The sequence below is a fragment of the Pterocles gutturalis genome, unplaced genomic scaffold (genome assembly GCF_000699245.1).
Source record: "Pterocles gutturalis isolate BGI_N339 unplaced genomic scaffold, ASM69924v1 scaffold14557, whole genome shotgun sequence".
Lineage (NCBI taxonomy): Eukaryota > Metazoa > Chordata > Aves > Pterocliformes > Pteroclidae > Pterocles > Pterocles gutturalis.
In genome coordinates, this window is record NW_010115779.1 from 46,458 (window position 1) to 66,213 (window position 19,756).

General features: G+C 38.4%; 1 protein-coding gene across 1 annotated transcript in view; it reads right to left on the reverse strand.

The window, feature by feature from the left end:
- The window catches only part of LOC104463117 (BMP/retinoic acid-inducible neural-specific protein 3-like), a gene marked incomplete at its 3' end in the record, with an annotated part of 144,813 nt that overhangs the window by 36,987 nt on the left and 88,070 nt on the right, over window positions 1-19,756 (reverse strand). Inside the window, exon 2 of the mRNA XM_010075312.1 lies at window positions 8,013-8,203. Within this exon, the coding sequence (XP_010073614.1) occupies window positions 8,013-8,203 (191 nt within the window). The remainder of the gene's footprint in view (window positions 1-8,012; window positions 8,204-19,756) is intronic.

The following is a 19,756-nucleotide window of genomic DNA, read 5'->3' on the forward strand; positions in this document are numbered from 1 at the left end:
AATGACTTGTACTTGGAGATAAATTAGCCATCAAAATATTATCTAGGTTCCAGCATTGTTGGCGTTCAGCTATGCCTATCTAATAAAACCTGTTTTTTCCAAGCCTGCCTGGTGGCTCTAGTTGGTGTGAAAGATGTTTTTGAAATGAAAACCAATGGAGTGGGCTGAGATTTGAGCCAGGGGCTGTGTGCTGTTTGTGGAGCTATAAAGACACAGTCATGTAACAGCAAACAACATCAGAACTCACAGGGGTAAATACTTTATCAGTGAACAGTTCAGGTTGCTCAAATAAGGTGAAAAATTTCACTAGGAGATGTCTTTCCATTTTGCCCTTTTCCAGAGGTCTTAACTACTGTATTTAGATTAAATTGACTTTTGCAAGATCGACTGGTTTTCTGTTGAAAATACCTTATGATGAATTGCAATGTAAAAGAAAACAAGCCCTTAATGTTGCAGAAAATCTCTGGAAAGTAGATTATTTTTTTTTTTTTTACGTTCTTTGTCTTTCATCAGCTAATATGCAACCCCCATCTTGCTCTTGGAAACTCTTTTGGTTGATCTGTATTAGTTATTAGTAGAGATGATGGGACTGCTTCTATTTCAACAGAATTCTGGTAAGTTTTGTCATTAAAAAAGAGTATTTTTAGTTTTCTTTAATTAAAAGCATTATTCTCCAGAAGGTGGAGAGCAGAATGACAATAAAAACTAACATTACAAAAAAAAAAAAAAAGAAAAAAAAAAAAAGAAAGAACTTGAAAAAGGAAGGTGTTGTGTGTTGCGTTGTTTTAATTAGAAAATATCCGGAAAATAACCTTTGAACCCCCTTACAATTATCACATCATCCTATTATCCTAGTCCTTCTTGATCCCATGCTTGCCGTGGCAGTTGCTGGTGGGTGCGTGCTGGCAGGCAGGATCCCCTTAACGTCTCTGCCATCTCCATCTCCCTGACAGATGTGTTTTGTTTTTCACGCTCTGTAGCTGAATTGAAATGATTTTGAATGTTTACTTTGACTCAGATCACATCAGATTACATCTCCCAAGGTTAAGTGAAGGCACACAGCTGGAGCAATGGGACCTTTGGTGTAAATGCAAAGGAAGCTCTTTCTCATCAAAAATCACCGTGTTGTGTTTGTATGGCATCTTAAATGAGCAGGTCCCAGTTCATCACTGGTAATCAGGTAGGTTTCAAATATATTTGCTGTTCAAAAGGCATCTTACAGATTCTGGAAGTTTTTAATCTGTCAGAGCGGATCTAGCACTTGCTAGAAAAAAAATCAAAAATAAGAGAACTCCCCCATACGTCGGTACTCAGGCGTCCATGTTGCTGCAGAGTTCTAACAGAGCTGTCTTTCGCACCCAGAACTCAAGGGTTTGTAAAGTAACATCACTGATACATATTTAAATTGTGGAAGACAATTTGAGTTTTAAGCTAATTTAGAGAAAATTAAACTCATGCCAAAAGAGACTTTTCTGTCACATTTGAAATATGGATGATCTTGGTTTTTACTGGTTACAGTCTGACACCATGAAACAGGCTACGAAGACCTCCAAGCATTAGCTAAAAAACAAATGTGATTTAGAAAACTATTCAAGGTTACGAATTTTAAGAACTGAAAAGGATTAACGACAATGAATACTAAGTAAACATGGTTATTCAGCATTGGATCCACAAAGCTGTGCTTTCCGCAAGCTCTGAAAGCAATATTCTCCCTACTTCACCAAATTCGAGAGTTACTTACCTTCACTTTCTCAGGTTTAAAAGAAATAGAATAAATATATCTATCAATGCTCACAAAACAGCACCACATAATCCAATGACGGGTTCAAGAAATGAACAGGGTCACTACATTGATGCTTTATTACCATGTAGTTCCTGCCACTGACAAATATTCATCGGGGGGGGCAGGAGACTTACATTCATGCTATACACTGACCTTGGCACCGTACATACTAATGCTCCCGCAAGCCCTAGAACTCACAAGCTCATCACTTAGCCTATATTTTTATCCTTTCAACATTTAGATGAACATATTTTCCAGGATTTCTATTTATAATTTAAACTCTTGTGTTGAGAAAAATATTCTACATGCTATTTTTCAGAAAATAAAATATGAAATAAAATAAGTATGTAGGAATGTACCTAGACACATAGCCCATCCATGGCCATTTACCTATAAGACTCCTAAACAACAGTTTATAAACGTCATTTAGAAATAAATTAATTTTGTGTGCATCCTACAGGAATTATTTAAATAAAACATGCAAATCATCATCATCGACATGGTAGAACTGGAATAATGCTGTAACAACTGTAACTAAATATAATCATCTATTGAAGGAGTAAATATATTTTGTTATACATAACATTACATATTCATATGACTCAAATACTTAGTGCTATTTTCTGCCTCAATTATTGAGAGATTGTTTTCCTGTACCCACATCTTTGTAATGATGAAAGGATCATATGCCTTGATGTTTCATATTTTCATCTGTAGACTGGGTAGTGGTAGGAAAAAAAGCAGTGATCCAAGCAGTTCCCATCACTTCATGTCAGAAAGTGAGGAAACAGTAATAAAAGGATAACCCTCAAAGGCAGATATATCTGAGCATCATCCAGAGTTACCTACTTAGAGCTCTGCCTTCATACACGTGTATGTACCTTGCAAAGGCATAAAGGTCTTTGGCCTCTGAACTCCTCAAAAGTTTCTGATTAAATAGAATACCTCAGCTACAGTAGCGGCAACACATTATAGTACAAAGTAAAAAAAAAAAATGGTTATGCCTTTGTTATAAAAAATATTTTAACGCTGGTAGAAAAGCTATTAATGTATGGATCATAGAATGTACCATTAGGGCTTTATCAGGTCATTCTCCCAAACTTAAGCAGATGCTGATGAAAGTGCACAGGTTCAAAAAATATATAAATTAATGCTAGGCCAGATGTGGAGTAATTTCTGTGGTTCAGGTGAATAACAGTGCATCTTAAGTCCGTACATACCATCTGGTTTAGGATTTGAAGTTCGTCTTCATTGAGTAGATGGAGAGAGAGAAGAAAAACAATACATTTTTGAATTTCTTTCTTCCCCTTAGTGTCCACAATATTAAATGTTTGAAAATTTACATGCCTGGGGGATTGCATTTACAAGTCTGATGCTAAATTTTCAAGTTTCTTTCCCACATCAGTCATTTAGGACTGGACTCTCCCTCCCCTATTTGCCAATGCTTTGTATCTTCCCTTGAAAGAAGTGTCATAGAAAACAAAGGTCATATCTGTAGTTAGTGTAAATGATCATAAATCCTTCAGAATTCATTGACATTCACTGGCTTACACCGCCTGACAATTTCTCCCATCTCTGTACAAGAGTAATATACTGCTCAAGAGGAATATTAATCAGGGGCAGAAAATCTGTCCCCCTTTATTCAGCGTGTACAGTAGCAAAGGTGTAACTAGGAAACACATTTGCAGAACTGTAATCAGTGGAGAGGAGAATGGCAAGAGGTTAGGGTTAAACTGCTTATGCCCGTTAAGACTGTCTGCTGTAAAGGCAAAACTACCTTTTTTTTTTCCTTTGGATTCTCAAAGCCTTCAACGTTATCAAGGGATATTTCCTGACCCAGAGAGGTGAATGCATTGATGGTCTGGTAATTAACACTTTGAGCAATTATGACGGACAATAACAGCAAAAAATAAATCAGCCTCAAACGTTTGAGATTACCATTTAGCCGATTGCCTAAAAGGCTTTTAGTTCCACAAGAAGCCCTTGCAACCTCCTGTAAATGTGTTTATTCAGAACACTGACCACGCTTCCAGATGCAAGGAGGACTGGTTTGCAAAGTCCACCATCTTCACCTCGCAAAGCACCTGCATCGGACTCACCTCGCGCAAATGCCTGGAACAAGGGCCTGTCTCTTCATTGTAGTACATTAGTTACGTCTACTTTCCTCACCACCAAGTCTATTGGTTTGCTGAGCAGCCTTTACATATGCAAGAAGAGCTGAAGAGCTTTAAAATAAATGCCTTTTACAGTGGGACCCACTGATATTTTCATCCTCCGACACTTATTTCACAGCAGTGCCCCAGGCCTCACAAGAACTTCCGGTTCTGAATCTCACTGCTGCACGCTGTTTTTTGTAAACCATTAAAGCGTACAGCAGCTAATACTCTTGTATATTCAGCAAGGTGGGCCTTCCTTGCATCATGTTGTATGCAAGGAAAAGAGAAAAGTATAAATGCAGAACAAAAGGAGAAAAAATAATGCCGTGTATTGTCTCTCCTTCAAAGGAGAATCTCTGCTTTTTGAACTGCTAGTTGAAAGCTGATAAAGAATTTAGAAATAACTTGCTTTCACAAAGTCAGAAAATAATTTAGGCTTGAAGAGACTTCATCTAGTCCAATCCCCTGCTCTAAGCAAGTCTAATTAAATGAGATGCTTGGGGACTTCTCCTGTAGAGTCCTCTCTCATCTTCAAGGACAGAATTCCCTTGTCCAAGTCCTCTCATGTCTTCCCCGTAAAGCTGTTCCGGTCAGTGTTGGCTGGGGTGTGTCAATTTACAATTTTGCTAATGTAAACAGGATATGTGTTGTCCTAGGGGAGTGGGGGAAACCTCATCACCCCCTAGCGATGGCCCGGCCTAGCACAGCACCCCATGAGCACACAAAATTTAACAAAAACCAGCAGCCACAGCTCTCCTTTCTCTGAAGACTTGACGCCGCAGACAGTCAATGCAGAGGGAGGACAGGCTCAGGAGCTCACCCGTGATCCCACTGCCCAATCCAGCGCTTGTTGTGCAAACATAGGGGATTACATGGGGTCCTTTCTGTCAGGCAGCTTTCTCATTATGGACATGTGACTTATGTCACAAGAGGATAAAATTTCCATAAGAATTAGAAGCAGTGAGAAATGTCATTTTCCACATTCTCTTGTAAGAATGAGGAAGAAAAAAATCGAACTTCCCTAAGTTCTCATTTCAGAAGGCCCTCAAGGAGTATATTTCTGTGTTTGTGAATAAAGACTTGGGAACGTATCACAAACAACGATGTGTAAGAGTTCCCTTTATAGTCAAAAAGGGATATTCATGCAAGCCAAATGGTCACAGAGGCACATAAATCTTACCACAAGGCTGTTCGTTTGCCAAGCTTTCCTTTATGCCCATGAATACAGATGATTGGGGATTCATTAAATAAAAGTACTACACACACTCGGTTTGGTCTTTTGCTTTTAAAAAGCTATGTAAATTACAAAGCTTTCAGAATAAAAAAACCTTGTAATTAAAGGGAAAGTAGGAATACATTACTGAAAGAAAAAAATCTAATTACATGTTAATAAAGTGTGGACAAGCATCTCTGGGAATCCCCATTCGATCTAGCCCAAAAATGAGAACTAACACATACAGGAAAGTATAGGGTTATTAGCTACCTCATGAAAGCATTCTTAGAAATGACTAATTCCCCACAATTATTTTAATTGAACCAATTTTTTGAAATATTCAGCACCCATCCAATGAAAATGAAGGGAGCAGGTGTGCCTGAAATCATGCCTAAAAATTGAAGCTAGGGACCTAAATCAAAACCCATCAAAATTAATACAGAAACTCCTTTTGGCTTTATAATGCATTGACAGAGCCCAGAAGTCAACACCATTTCGCTACGAGTGGAAAATTTTTGCAAGTATGTGGCAGTTACTGCATTTTAGGGACTTTGTGAGGTGGTCTGGAGAGGGATTAGCAAAGGGTACCCTATCCCAGTTTCTCTCTAGCAAATCACAGAATCACAGAATCACAGAATGTTAGAGATTGGAAGGGACCTCGAAAGATCATCTAGTCCAATCCCCCTGCCGGAGCAGGAACACCCAGATCAGATCACACAGGAACGCATCCAGGCGGGCTTTGAATGTCTCCAGAGAAGGAGACTCCACAGCCTCTCTGGGCAGCCTGTTCCAGTGCTCTGTCACCCTCACTGTAAAGAAGTTTTTCCTCATATTCAAGTGGAACCTCCTGTGTTCCAGCTTGAACCCATTGCCCCTTGTCCTGTCACTGGATGTCACAGAGAAGAGCCTGGCTCCATCCTCCCTTCACGTATTTATAAACATTAATTAGGTCACCCCTCAGTCTCCTCTTTTCCAGGCTAAAGAGACCCAGCTCCCTCAGCCTTTCCTCAGCAGGGAGATGCTCCATTCCCTTCATCATCTTTGTGGCTCTGCGCTGGACTCTCTCCAGCAGTTCCCTGTCCCTCTTGAACTGAGGGGCCCAGAACTGGACACAATATTCCAGATGCGGTCTCACCAGGGCAGAGTAGAGGGGGAGGAGAACCTCTCTTGACCTACTGACCACCCCCTTTCTGATACACCCCAGGATGCCATTGGCTCCTCATGCTTTGGGGAGAATACTGAATATTTAAGCTACAATTTTTTCAGATATCTTCAAAAGAACTACCCTGAAGTTTTTGGTTTTCCTTAGGGCCATGCTTTGTAAAAGGTGTCAAATCTATAAATCTTTTGTGATTGGTGTGATACTGATGCTTTGCACTTTTTAAGAGCAGCTATGTTTGTGTTAGACTGTTTTCTCCAAGTTGTTAGCTCCAATTTCAACCTGAAAATGAATTTCATCATATGGCTGTTAATACTGAAGGTTATGCTAGTTAATAATTAGCTAATAATACCAAAAAGAATTTTTACTGTTGGATAAACCTTGCATCAAGATACATGCTGCAGCCAAATCTTTAAGTATTACGCTTTATATATTGAGAAACATTGTCTTTCTCTTCTACAGTTAGTTTTACTGTTCAGATGTGTTATGTGCTGTATACACAAGAAAATACATCGTAATTAAAAAGTGTATTTTTTGCATGGAAGAAATGTGCTGAATAATTAAAAGAAATTCTGGGAATTTTATTCCAAATTACTGGTCAACACATTTGTTCTTAAAATTCTAATGGTGATGGATTTGCTGTAGAAGCACTAGTTCCCAAAATAATTATAGGAATTAGTTTTTTATTTTTTTTAATAACCACAGTAAGACAGAAGTTCACCTTGTTTCTAGAATGGCCTTTTCCAAAAGGGAGCAACTGTGAGCCATTTCAGTTGTCATAGATCTCAGATATCAGCCAAAAGAGAATAAGAAAGCTGTCATTTACTTAATATATGGTTAGAATTCAGTTATGAAATGTATTAAAGAGAACCATTCCTCAGGTGAATAAAGGATTTTGACAAGACTGTCCTGCTGGAAGGATACTCAATCACCAGAATTATCTTTAATATAATCACCCACCAAAGGATAAAACTGCATTTCTAAAATGTCAGTTCATTTTGCGATGCCTAGATGGGTAATTGCAGGCACTAATTATCTTTCATTCAGAACAATTTATGCTTTCTCTTGAACATTAGGCCTCTTCACTGGATTTCTTCAATCCATTTGGTGACTGGATCCCAATTATACATCAGGCCACCTCTTCCAAATTAGTCTGTGGGGATTTAGAGATGCAGATTCCATTAAGTTAATAGGAATCACATGGCAAAGCCTTGTCATACCATTTGGAAACTTTTAGTCCCACTGGTTAAGCGAAGGCTATTTCTAAAAAAGGTAGGTGACAATATAGGGACTTCCCATCTGTCAAAGTAGTTTAAAGTCTCTTAGCTGAAAAGATTTGTTGGAAAAGTTACTGGTTTTTGTGTTTCATCTCTGCAGTACTGTAATGGATCCAGATACCCGTGTAATCTGTTATTAAGTAAATAGTTTTAAGGACCTCTAACAAAAAAAAAAAAAAAAGTCACTCTCCTTAATGACCTCTTAGTGCAGAGACACATCTTCACAGACCAGGAGCATGTACACCAGGAATTTGGTAAAAGTACCTCAGTCTTAGCAACGGGATTTCTTATATTTTTGTCCCTGAAATTATTGTCACTGAATCAATAAAGCAAAGAAGGGCATACTGCAGTTTTACCGAGAAACCCACAATTTTAGTTCAGTCCCGCCGAACTCACGCACAATATTTCCACGTGTTAAGCCTACCTCCCAAGGTAGCTGATAGTAGGAAATGTGTCCCATATTTCTTTATAAGGTTTTCTGTGATCTGTTGAAGGGTTGGGCGGCGTCCGAGTAGCCTTATGTTACGGAAGAATTCAGGGGCAAGTGGCAGTGGGGAGCCAAGGAAATTTCTTCTTTCAACAGCGAGGTTGTTTACTTTCCAGCGGCCAAATTCTCTGCAAAACAAAGCAATTCTCATTCAGAAATATGTCATTCAGACAAATGTTCTTCATTTGCAAACTACTCTGCTCTGTTGACTAGCTGGGGGCGACTAACTGGGTATTGACCTTGACAGTGATGCTCTGTCGTGTGCTATAGGCATAGGACAAGAAACGAGTGTTATTTATTAGAAGTGGAGACAGTACTCCATAATAAAATCATTGTCCGGAAAAAAATAAATAAAAAATAAGCTACCTAGGATCCTGCTTTTCCTATTGTTTGTGTTTAGCCTCTGATATGAATGCAGTCCTGGAGCAACCAGATTTACTAGAAACTGAAACTAAATGAATAATTCCCCAAAATTTGGACCTAGTGTAGCAAGTGTTTGATCAGCACAAGGCAAATTTTAAAAACATTTCAAGAAAGAGGCCACGTTCTTTGCTTTTGGATTATAAGTCACTTAGGTAAACAGCTGGTTAATTTGAACAATTCAGAGAAACACTATCCCACCACATTTGACCTTATTATGATATTTCCAGTTTTCTGTATTTACGCCTCCATTTTAAGGAAATGCACAGACAACAGGTCCAATTCCTAAAAACAGATAACCTTTCAGTTTTAGGAGGGATATAAATTAACTCAAAGACTTGTTCCCTTCCCCTCTCCAAAATAAATCAATGATAGGAGGGAAAACAAACAAGTCAATTACACAGCAATAAACACATCTTTTATTCATTTAGTTACCAATTAAGATACCAGATAGCGTTATTAGTAGAATGACTCATTGTCCTCAAAATCTATCCAAGAGACACAGCATTTGCAGTAACTTTGCTTTTGCAAGGTACATCCACAGCTGTTTTAGTTACAGGCTCAAATACCGTGAGAATTAAGTGCAAGGCAACCTGTGAAGTGTGGTTTACCTCCCACTTTGTCGAGTCATTCGTATAGCTATGTCAATTAAGATTTTTTTTATGTCAATTAGGATTTTTTAGAGAGCTTGAAAGATCCTACTGGAGATCCCAGCTAAATACAGTACAACATTCATTTACAAAATTAACACGGAAGGCAAAAAGCAAGGATGCAGAGAGCAAATAACATTGGAGGGTTTATCTGAAACAAAGCAGCTGCCTGCAGCTGAATGACTAGGATGAGCTACGTAATACCTAATCAATATTTTTTAGTACTTTTAAGTCCACAACTATTAGTGGAACCCAGATAAATACATTCTTGTATGGTGCTTCTGCTTTCCAGCATTGTCTTATTTCTCTTGCAGATCCAAACTGTTTTATCTCCAGTCTGGCTTAGATTTACACACTTAATAGGTGACAATTTGATGTAGCTCCTATGAACTGTCTTTGTTTTCAGACACATTCTTGCAAATGCCATTTTTTTTAATCAAAAACAAATCAGAAGAATTATAGTAGAAAGAGCTTTATGTAATTTACCTGAAAATTAATGGAATTTACTAGTGAGACTAAACAGATCCTCACAGTTTCTTAAAGACGCTGCACATCACCAATGTGTCTAAATTAGTATTTGGAAATCGCTATTTGATAGGTGTGGGGTTTTTTCAGTTTAGTTGTCAGTATTTAAAGATTTCGCTCACAAATTTACCTTCCTTTTAAGAAGCTATAAAACCAATAACCTCTTTTTTTTCAGCCTTTATAGAACTACTGCGTGTTTCTAGAAAGAGATGAGAAAAATTACACACGAACATTTTTTGTCTCTAAATTGAAAAATTATTCATTGGGAATATTGACCACATTAATGCAGGCACTAAAACCAGTGAATTACCATGCACTGTAAACATATTTTTCAAGTGAATGAAAAAAAGAAATAAGAAAAATGGGGTTTTATTTATGTTCTGTGCTTTCTGGGCATATTTGAGAGGGTTTGTTTTTTTTTTTCATTTGAATACAAGAGAAAATATATGTCAATTGTAGTTCCTGAACAGACAATAAAGACAGAATTGTTTTGACAGCAAGAAAATAATACAAGCTTTATAATGTAAAATATTCATTTTATACTTTGATGAAATCTTTTCTTCTAAACTTGCTGACTAATTTTTTGAATCAAAACTAAAGTTCAAAAGAAGAATAACAGAAAACTTGCAATTCTTACAAAAGCTAGTTTGCTGCTACCCTTCATTCAATTTTCATTGTCAGAGCTTTTAAGGACAGAGAAGACCACTGTAATCGCCTCCTCTGGCCCCTTTTTTAATGCAGGTAAAGGACTATCACCAAATGGCTCTTGCTGCCTATGTCAGCAAGTCTGTGACTGAAGAAGAAACATCTCATCCCGACTTAAAAGCTGATGGTGAAGATTTCTCAGAATTTCCCCAACAATCTGTTGTAGTGTTTAACTACAGGGAGTGCATTTTATTTTCAGTTTGAACATTGCCAACTTTTAATCCATGTTAGGCAGACTCAATTTTTTTCTAAATATTAGGTACGTTCTAGGTAATGAATTAGGGCTCTTGTCTGAATCTCCTCTTAACCTTGGGCTAAGCTGATTGCCTTCTTTTGTCTTTCTTTGTGAACTGTGGTATTAGATGATACATCTTGTACCTCTTCTCCAAAAGTGGCAAATGATTTCCTGAAAGAGGAAAACTAGTAACGAGGAGGAAACAGAGAGAGGAGAATATGGAAGGTGATTTTTTCTAAAAAATACAACAGTTTTATAACCCTGCCACAGACTGAGCTGAAGCTTTTAAAGAACTTACAAACCAGCCTTCATATTTTCCTGAAGTCTTTTGGAATATGGAGAGATGAAGACCTAAACCCTCTGGGAGAGACAAGCGCAACCATAACCTCTGATGAGGGACACAGGACCCCAAAAGAGAGCTGCCTGGCTGTGGGAGCAGCGATACCTACGTGCGGACAAGCAAGAAGTGACTAACAGCTTCTCCAACAGGAAACCTGAGTAAAGATGTCAGACTTCAGAAGTAACTGCGTTTATAAGAGCAAGTTTAGGAGCAGGGAAATCTGGGCTGGAGTTCAGAGTTATGTTATTTCTAGAATGTTGAGTGAGGCTTTCACAAACACTTTCTGGGTACTAGTAACTGCTATCCTGAATTTAGATCTAATTTCTGTTTTCAGAAATTTCATTAAGTAGAACCATATCCTTATGTTCCTTTGACATGACTTGTATATTTATTTACCTACACATATAAGTTGCCTTTCTTTTCTTGACTTCACCTTGCAAGCAACAGCATATTCTCTCCTGTTTCCTTCTCCCCTCTCTTGTCACACAATAAAGCTCAAACTTTATTAACCTGCTTGTCTTACAGTCATTCTCTCTAACACAAACTCTCCAGCTTTCAATAATTTTTGTACCAAATGTACATTTTTCTCCTTTGAAAATCATGTTCCTCATCCACTGCCAAAGGCAGGCCAGCAAACTGGACAGAGTTAACAATCTTCTTAGTAGAGAAAGCACTACCTTCCAAAGTCAGTGGAGTATCATTCATCAGAAGAACAGCTCCTACAGAATAGCATAGCGTCAGTGCTGGCTGCTGGTCAAGAAAACCAATTATGCACTGAATGCAAACACTAGAGATATTAGAAGCTTATTCTTTCCTCCTCTTCCTCTTCTTCTACTGTGTAAGAGCCAACACTAGCAGCTGTCCTTGTTCTATCAAGAAGATAAGATTTAATAGCAGGTGGTACCCCCTGTGCTGCCCATCTATTTCCAGCATGAACAATATGTTAACCATTGGATAGAGTTCTTTCATGCTCAGGGCCAAACCTATTGTTGAGAAGGATGACAGCTTTGAGTTCCTGGGCTTGTACATGACAGAGGAAATAAGTCAGTCTGGTTCCTAGGATGAAGCCTGCAATGGAACTGCATTATTGTCATAAGTAGTGCCAGAAGCCATGGGCAGCATTCTCTCCATCTTCCTACAGATCAGAACCCCGGATTCATATGTCCTACCAAAAATCTGTTTCCTGGCTGGTTGGCTAACACACACACGAGAGCCCTGAAGCCCAGTATTGCCAGTTCTGACCAGCTGTACTGCATGCATGCCACAGCCCCTGTCTGCTGAATGGGGTCCCCTGCCATTTGTTTTGCCTAGAGAAAGTCAGATTGAAGAAAATCAGTCAGGGAGTCAGTGTCGGATCAAGGCAAGCATAGTTTAAAATACCATTTTTACTTCAACACTATTTCTTTTATTGCTTTCTCCTATTTCTTATTTGTGTTGCTATCCTATGACATTCAGAGTGATGTTTAATCTAAGAATAATATTCTGACATGAAACACCCCTTAGTATTGTACAAGTTGTGGACATGTTTTCATCTTGAAAGAAGCTTAAATTGCAAGTGGATCTGAAAGTAATTCTAGGGCAGCAGGCCAACAAGGACTGTCAATGTCTTTTCTGAATTTCAAGCCATAGCCTTCTTTTCAAATGTGTCTATAAATGATATATTTTATTCTACCACTGCATTCATTTCATAGAAACATAGAATTGTAGAATGGTTTGGGTGGGAAGGGACCTTAAAGATCATCGAGTTGCAACCCCCCTGCCATGGGCAGGGACACCTCCCACTAGCCCAGGTTGCTCAAAGCCTCATCCAGCCTGGCCTTGAACCCCTCCAGGGATGGGGCATCCACAGCTTCTCTGGGCAACGTGGGCCACTGCCTCACCACCTGCACAGGAAAACATTCCTTCCTAATATCTAATCTAAATCTCCCCTCTTTCAGCTTAAAACCATTACCTCTCATCCTATGCCTGCACCCCCTGATGAAGAGTCCCTCCCCATCTCTCCTGTAGCCCCCTTTCAGCACTGGAAGCTGCTCTAAGGTCCCCCTGGAGCCTTCTCCAGGCTGAACAACCCCAGCTCTCTCAGCCTGTCCTCATACTGGAGGTGCTCCAGCCCTCTGACCATCGTCATGGTCCCACTCCAACAGGTCCATGTCTGTCCTGTGCTGAGGACCCCAGAGCTGGATGCAGCACTGCAGGGGGGGGTCTCATGAGAGTGGAATAGAGGGGGACAATCCCCTCCCTAGACCTGCTGGTCACGCTGCTGGTGATGCCCCCAGGACACGGTTGGCTTTCTGGGCTGCCAGCGCACACTGCCGGATCATGTTCAGCTCCTCATCAACCAACACCCCCAAGTCCTTCTCTTCAAGGCTGCTCTCTATCCACTCTCAGCCTTTAAAATTATATGATATGATGAGATATAGGGGAGGCTCTATATAAAACATGTAGTTGAAGGAAATAAGGGAAAAAAAAGCCATTATACTCTAAAATTGTAGTGTGCGGAAGATTTTAAATGGGAATATAATCTCTGCTATTGCAGATGATTAAGTCTGAGCCTATGAAGTGATTTACAGTGAGTCTGATGGATTCTTCTTAACCACAATGGTGTCTCCTAAGGTCAGCCACACACAAAAAGGAGCCCAGGCAAAATTAGCAATGTTAGACTTCATTATAACTCAGGAGTTTTATGAAACAATATTAGTACCAGTAAGCATAAATGTTAATGAATAGTGGAGTGGCATAATTTGGAAAGCACTTTCATAAAACAAACTTCACATCATTTTTAATACTACAGCACTCTTCTGTGTTCCTTTCTCGTAATGTTTTCTAAATGAGACAGCTCCACTCTTGGATGGTGAGACAGTGACTGTTTCAAATGGGCTGGAATGACCGTGGAATACTGAAGCCAATGTTTCACCCACAGCTGCAAGTTAATCTGTTGGCACAACAGCTCAATGGGAGAATATATGGAGGTTTTCTCCACCTACTTTCTTTAAAAGCCTGAGGATTTCTTAATGCCTGAGGCCATAGCTTGAGTAAGGCCAAGATGATATAAAATTAAACTACTATCATATTAAATTTCAGAAGAAAAAGGTTAATGAAACATTTTAATGCTCATTATTAGCATCACACACTGATCTGGACTGGGGCTCGTGTAAGCTGCCAGCGGCACCAACACAAACCAAAGACAAGCTCAACTGTCTGGCTCTGATGTGGGTCACAACACGATAAACCACATTTTCTCTGCACACCCTTCAATGCAAAAGCTATGTATAGCTATAGCTGTTAGGGGAAATTGTACACAGGCTAATTGAATTCCCCTATAAGAGACACACTCACAGTGGATTGTACATACACCACTCAGCCCGAACTACACGGTGTTCCGACAGATTTATAAAAGAAGATCCCATAGCAACAATAACCTGTTACCTTGCAGCTACCTAGCAGCAGTTCTACAACATTAACAGGTAAGGATGGAAAATATTTGCTGGCAGAAGAAAAAAAAAAAAAAAAGAAAAATTGGCTTTAAAGGAGAAGATTCACCCAGACGTGGAGAGAATCAGAATTTGGTTATAACCAAGGCTGTCTTATTCACAGACTGTCAAGTGAAAAAATTCTCAACACCAGCACAGCTTATAGAACTTCCAATGTTTACTAAAATGAGGTAAGTGATGGAGAATCTGCCACAACCTTTACTAAACATTTGTTGCAGTTGTTTTTCACTATTCAAGGTGAAGAAGGGAATTAGTCCTATATTGACTAAGCAGCCTTCTGCAAATATCTGCCTTTGCATAGAAACATGATAACAGGGACAAACACTGCAATATGGGCAAAGTAAACATAACAGCTTCCCTTGATGAGGAGAAGAAGCAGGACTGATAGTATAGAATAAAACCTATCTATGTCTCTTAAAATTGTCAATTATCCAGACATGGCGATTAAAAAGAAAAAAAATCAAGATATAATAAGCTCCTCTTAAACACATTTCCCACAGCTGAAATGGAAAGTATTTCTTCATTAACCAGATTGTCATAATTGTCTGGCATTTTCTCAAAATCAAACCAGAAATGTTTACTGAACACATCTATCTTTTCCATGTTATTGCTTATATTTATACTGTTTTCACCTTATAATGAATAAGCACTATCATTAGGATTTCTTTTCATCTTAATATACTATTCCTTTGAAACAACCTAGTAATATTTTGCCTTTCTATGCCTTTTTCATCTTATCAGTTTCCTAGCACTGGAAATTCTACTTCCAGAACTAGAATTCATTAGTATCACTATCTTCTTGCATTATGCATATGAGCTATGCTGAAATCTATTAACAAAGTTTAAAAACAAATATATACATTATATACCTAGAATGTACTCAAATGTAGTTCTTTTTATCACCACTCATAGTAAAATTCTTTTCGCAGCTACTGCAACGTCAATGATTTAAAACATTTCACCTTTCACAAACAGAGAAGGGTTTATTGAGCAAGAGGAAGAAAGGTGACTTTCCTAAATATTTAGCCTCTCTAACACGTGTACCTAAAAATTCCTCCTCTAATGAAATCTGGGAGGGAATTATTTCTGTGTCTTGTTTTGCTTCCGAACACCCTTGTGAACATTCATTCACAATCTCAGTGTTCACATATTAAGCTGTACCTATATTCATGCAAAGGTACTTGCACAAAAACTCTTTGGGACTTAATCTTATTTACCTTCTGCCTCCGAAGCAGCTCAAGCACCCCAGCAGTACACAATAACCGTATGAAGAAATGCACCTATTGGGAATATGCACAAAAGATAAACAAGCGGAACAGCTGGACTACAAACACTTCTGAACCGAAATGTGTTGGTGTGAGTTGTCCATCGAATGGTAAGGAAATGGTGAGTTAGCTTGTAAAACTGCGCCAGCGTGCACAGGATTTTATGAGAAGGATTACATTCCCAGGAACTAATGCACTAGCTCTGCCTATTATAATAATTATTCACAGAGAGCAGTGAGGAAAGAGAGAATTCCTAGTAAAATTTACTCTTACCCCTACTATATCTGAAATGGAGAGTAACTGGAATACTTGGGAGGTGTTTCTTACAGTCTGAGTAAGCAGAACATAGATTTTGCAGTTTTTTTATATTTCTGGGGTTTGACTATTTAGATGTCCTCTGGCCAGCAGGTATTCTTTCCTGTGTTAATGACAATAATGATATGGATTTACAGCCTGCTAGGTAAGATGGTAGCTCTTTTGGAGTCCATCCAATTAATTACAGAAAGTTATATATTTATTCTTCCCTGCAAGAAGTTCAGTACTGATTTCATGGTTTGTCACATGTCCAAGAGGGATAAGATTATTTATTCTCCCTTCGACAGTATCAAGAAAGCTTCTAACACCTTGTACCTGCATTGCTCTGACTAATCCAGACCTTCTACAGTCTTCTGTGTCCTTTTCCCTGTTCACATCTGCCCATAGGAATACTTTATTATCTAGACAACAGTGTTTATAAAATGGTGCTTTTGCTTAGACTTGCAGAAGACTAATGAAACCCAAACAATTCCTCTGATTTGAAGATTCTTGCATTTCTTTCCATTTGTTTTCAACCATTATGAAAGACAATGTTGTCTGAAATTAAATGTGATGAAAAGGTATGGACCTAAATTTTGTAAATGTGGTGTAAAACCCGTTTCCTGGGTTTTCCACAACACACCGATCACCTTCATTCTGTTTCCCAGAACATTTTCAGAGAAGCAAATATGTTACCTATAACTAAAACAGCAGTTAACCTTTAAAACAGAGAAGTCCGCCTTGGAGAAGAGGTTTTGATACAAAAAGCAAAAGAGTTATGAGAAAGAGAAGCAGAAAGGTATATTTACAGTCTTTTTGTCTAACATTAGGAGCCAACAGATATCACAGTCCTGTTCCTGTAGTTGACAGTACATGAACAAACCCTAATGACTCTGGAATTTTATAAGAAAATAAAACTCAGAAATCTCTGGGGCTCTCACTGAGAAAGGACTTCACAGATTTCATTGTACCTGACACTGCTTCAAAATCAGCAAGAAAATCAGAGCCTTCTTCCTTGTCTTCCTGTCCTGACTAAAATAAAAAGAATGGAACCAGATTTCTTGTAAAGATAAGGAAGAAAGCTGAATCTGTGTGTTGTAGTGCATCAGTCAACACAAGAAAACACAGTTTGTGAAGACTGAACTGGCATAAAGATCTGTCGGAGAAAATAAAACAGAAGAGAGGATTCATTGGATCGATATTGGTGGCTACTCCCAGATGAATCACAGGTGAAACACAAACTGCTAAAATTCGTTATCATTATGTGCTACAGTTCATAGTCTCAAAGTCTTTGAAATGTCTTTTATTACTATTTTTAGAATTTTTGTTTCAGACATACAAAACTGAACTCCTGCACTGGCAAGTAAAGAGACATACAAACAAACCCAATAATTGTGATAACTGTGATAAAGAATTTAACATTTAAAGGCACTGCTTCTTATTCAAGCTATTACTCATTTGGAAAACTGAGGCACAGTAAGGCTAAGGGTACAGAGCACTGTGAGCAGGCACGACCTCCTTCTGTCCCATGATCTGAGCAGACCAAAAAGCTTTATGACCTGGCTAGCGTGGCAGGCTCTTAAACCCTTTGAAAAGTGTTTGTTTGTTTCTGGGATGTTAGTGATGCTCAGTATTGGCTTAGGCTCGGTGCCACGAAAAAACAAATTCCCTTCTACTCAAACCAAAGGCTGATGTTGCTCCTGCCTGACTGGAACTAGGAAAAGGTACCTTAAATGATTGGCCTCAAACAAAATGTATACTCTCAATATATTCTTGAATATATTCTCAAACAAATACCGATCCAAAGCCTTATCTACCTAAGTTATATATAATGTCTAGAATTGTTCCTTTTCCGGTAAGAAAGTTGTATAAACTTAAATGATCTTCTACAATGTAGATTATTTGGCTGGTTTTCTACACAATTTATAAGTTTATCCTTCCAAATAAAGACTTTTTGTCTCCCATTTACTTCTACACCACTTTTGCGGAGTGTGTGCCAGAAGTACTATTTACAGCACTGATCGATGGCAGTTACTTAACCTGCACTTGAATTTGTAAAGGCAGTTGTTTCTACCAACACTCTGGGCTGACTCTGGCTTGAGTGTAAATCTCACAGCCTAAATGCTCTTTTGATTTTGTGAAATAGAACAACTATGCCATTGCTGTTTGTAGCAATTGTTGAAAGCAGTAGAATGTAAACCAAAATATTTTCTGAAAATATTTTGATGTGTTATTTGTCTGTTTATTGCTTAGCTCTTGGGGGAATGTGCTGCTGATCTTCTCCACATGTAAATGTTATCCTCCTATCTAAATGTTTTCTCCCTGGAAATGCTCAGAACTCTACCTGCAAACAAAAAATAAAGCCATGGACTCCTATTCACCGTATAAAAAAGTCTCAATTTTATTTTCTACCGCAAGAAAGGGTCCTTATGTTTTATCACAACTATTTGTATTAATCCCGAAATAAATTTGGAGCTTTGGTTTATTAAAAATGATCCTGGTGTTAATCTTTTTTCCAGCAGCGTAAATTGCAATTATGTCTAAAGAACCCCTGGAATTACAATGGTGAGTTGAACAGAGAATCAGGGCAATAAACTTGTCAATATAGTTCCAGATTACAAACACAGAGCTTTCTAATTCTCTTAACTAAATAAAAGTGTTGAATGGGAGTTACTAGTTTCTGCAACAGAAACCATTAAGCGTTAAGTGTATTCTCTGAAAGAATAAAGCCAACGTACCTGTTACATTTAATGTTACTTTCAGTCTTTCTTGAGTGACATGGATGTAGACACTATGGAAGGTAGGGAAACAAACTTGGAAACAAAACTTCCAGGACTCTAGGATTTGTATAAAACTGGGTAGGTCAGCTTGTAATACACCTCATAATACATATATTGGAGAATTTATATGCAACTAGATTGATTATGAAGCCCAGGAACACAAAAAAAAATGCTGAATAAGGTACTTAATCCCTCTACAGTGCCCAAATATGAGCCTTTTAAAGAAGTTAGATTGATTCTGAAGCCCAGGAACACAAAAAAAAAAATGCTGAATAAGGTACTTAATCCCTCTACAGTGCCCAAATATGAGCCTTTTAAAGAAGTTTCAGATAGAATGAAGCTTTGTTTTGTATTATACTATTCTAGAAAATATGTTTTGAGACTGCATTATTATAAAATTTCTGTGCTTCCACATTCATTTAATTATCCTCACAGCACCTTTGTAGAATAGGTCTGAGAGAGAAAAATAAAAGTGATTATGGAAAATTTCAAATGAGATATAAGCACTAGCAGGAGATAAAATATTATTTATAATATCATGTAATTATCATATAGACCATAGATTTTATTTTTTAGACCATGAGTACTGACACAGATTGGGAAGGAGTGAGACTTCATGCACCTGACAGAGGCTGGAACAAGAACTGCAGAAGAGGGACATATTTTATAAACATCCAAGAGAAGCAATGCATGGCATAGCCTCACAAGCATTTAGCTATGCTCAGGGTTATTGTACCTTAATACTAACACAGATGAGCAAAAGCTGGTTCTGTGTCACCATATCTGTATTTATAGCTTCATCACCGTGCTTGAGCTAACAGCATCATCATCAGAAATGGCAACCTCTTAATGTGGGTGAAGTGCCACACGAGTGCAGCCATAATGCTGGTTCAGGGCTGGTCAGCTTGACAGGATCAGAAGACTCTTCTCCTCTCCTCTCCTCTCCTCTCCTCTCCTCTCCTCTCCTCTCCTCTCC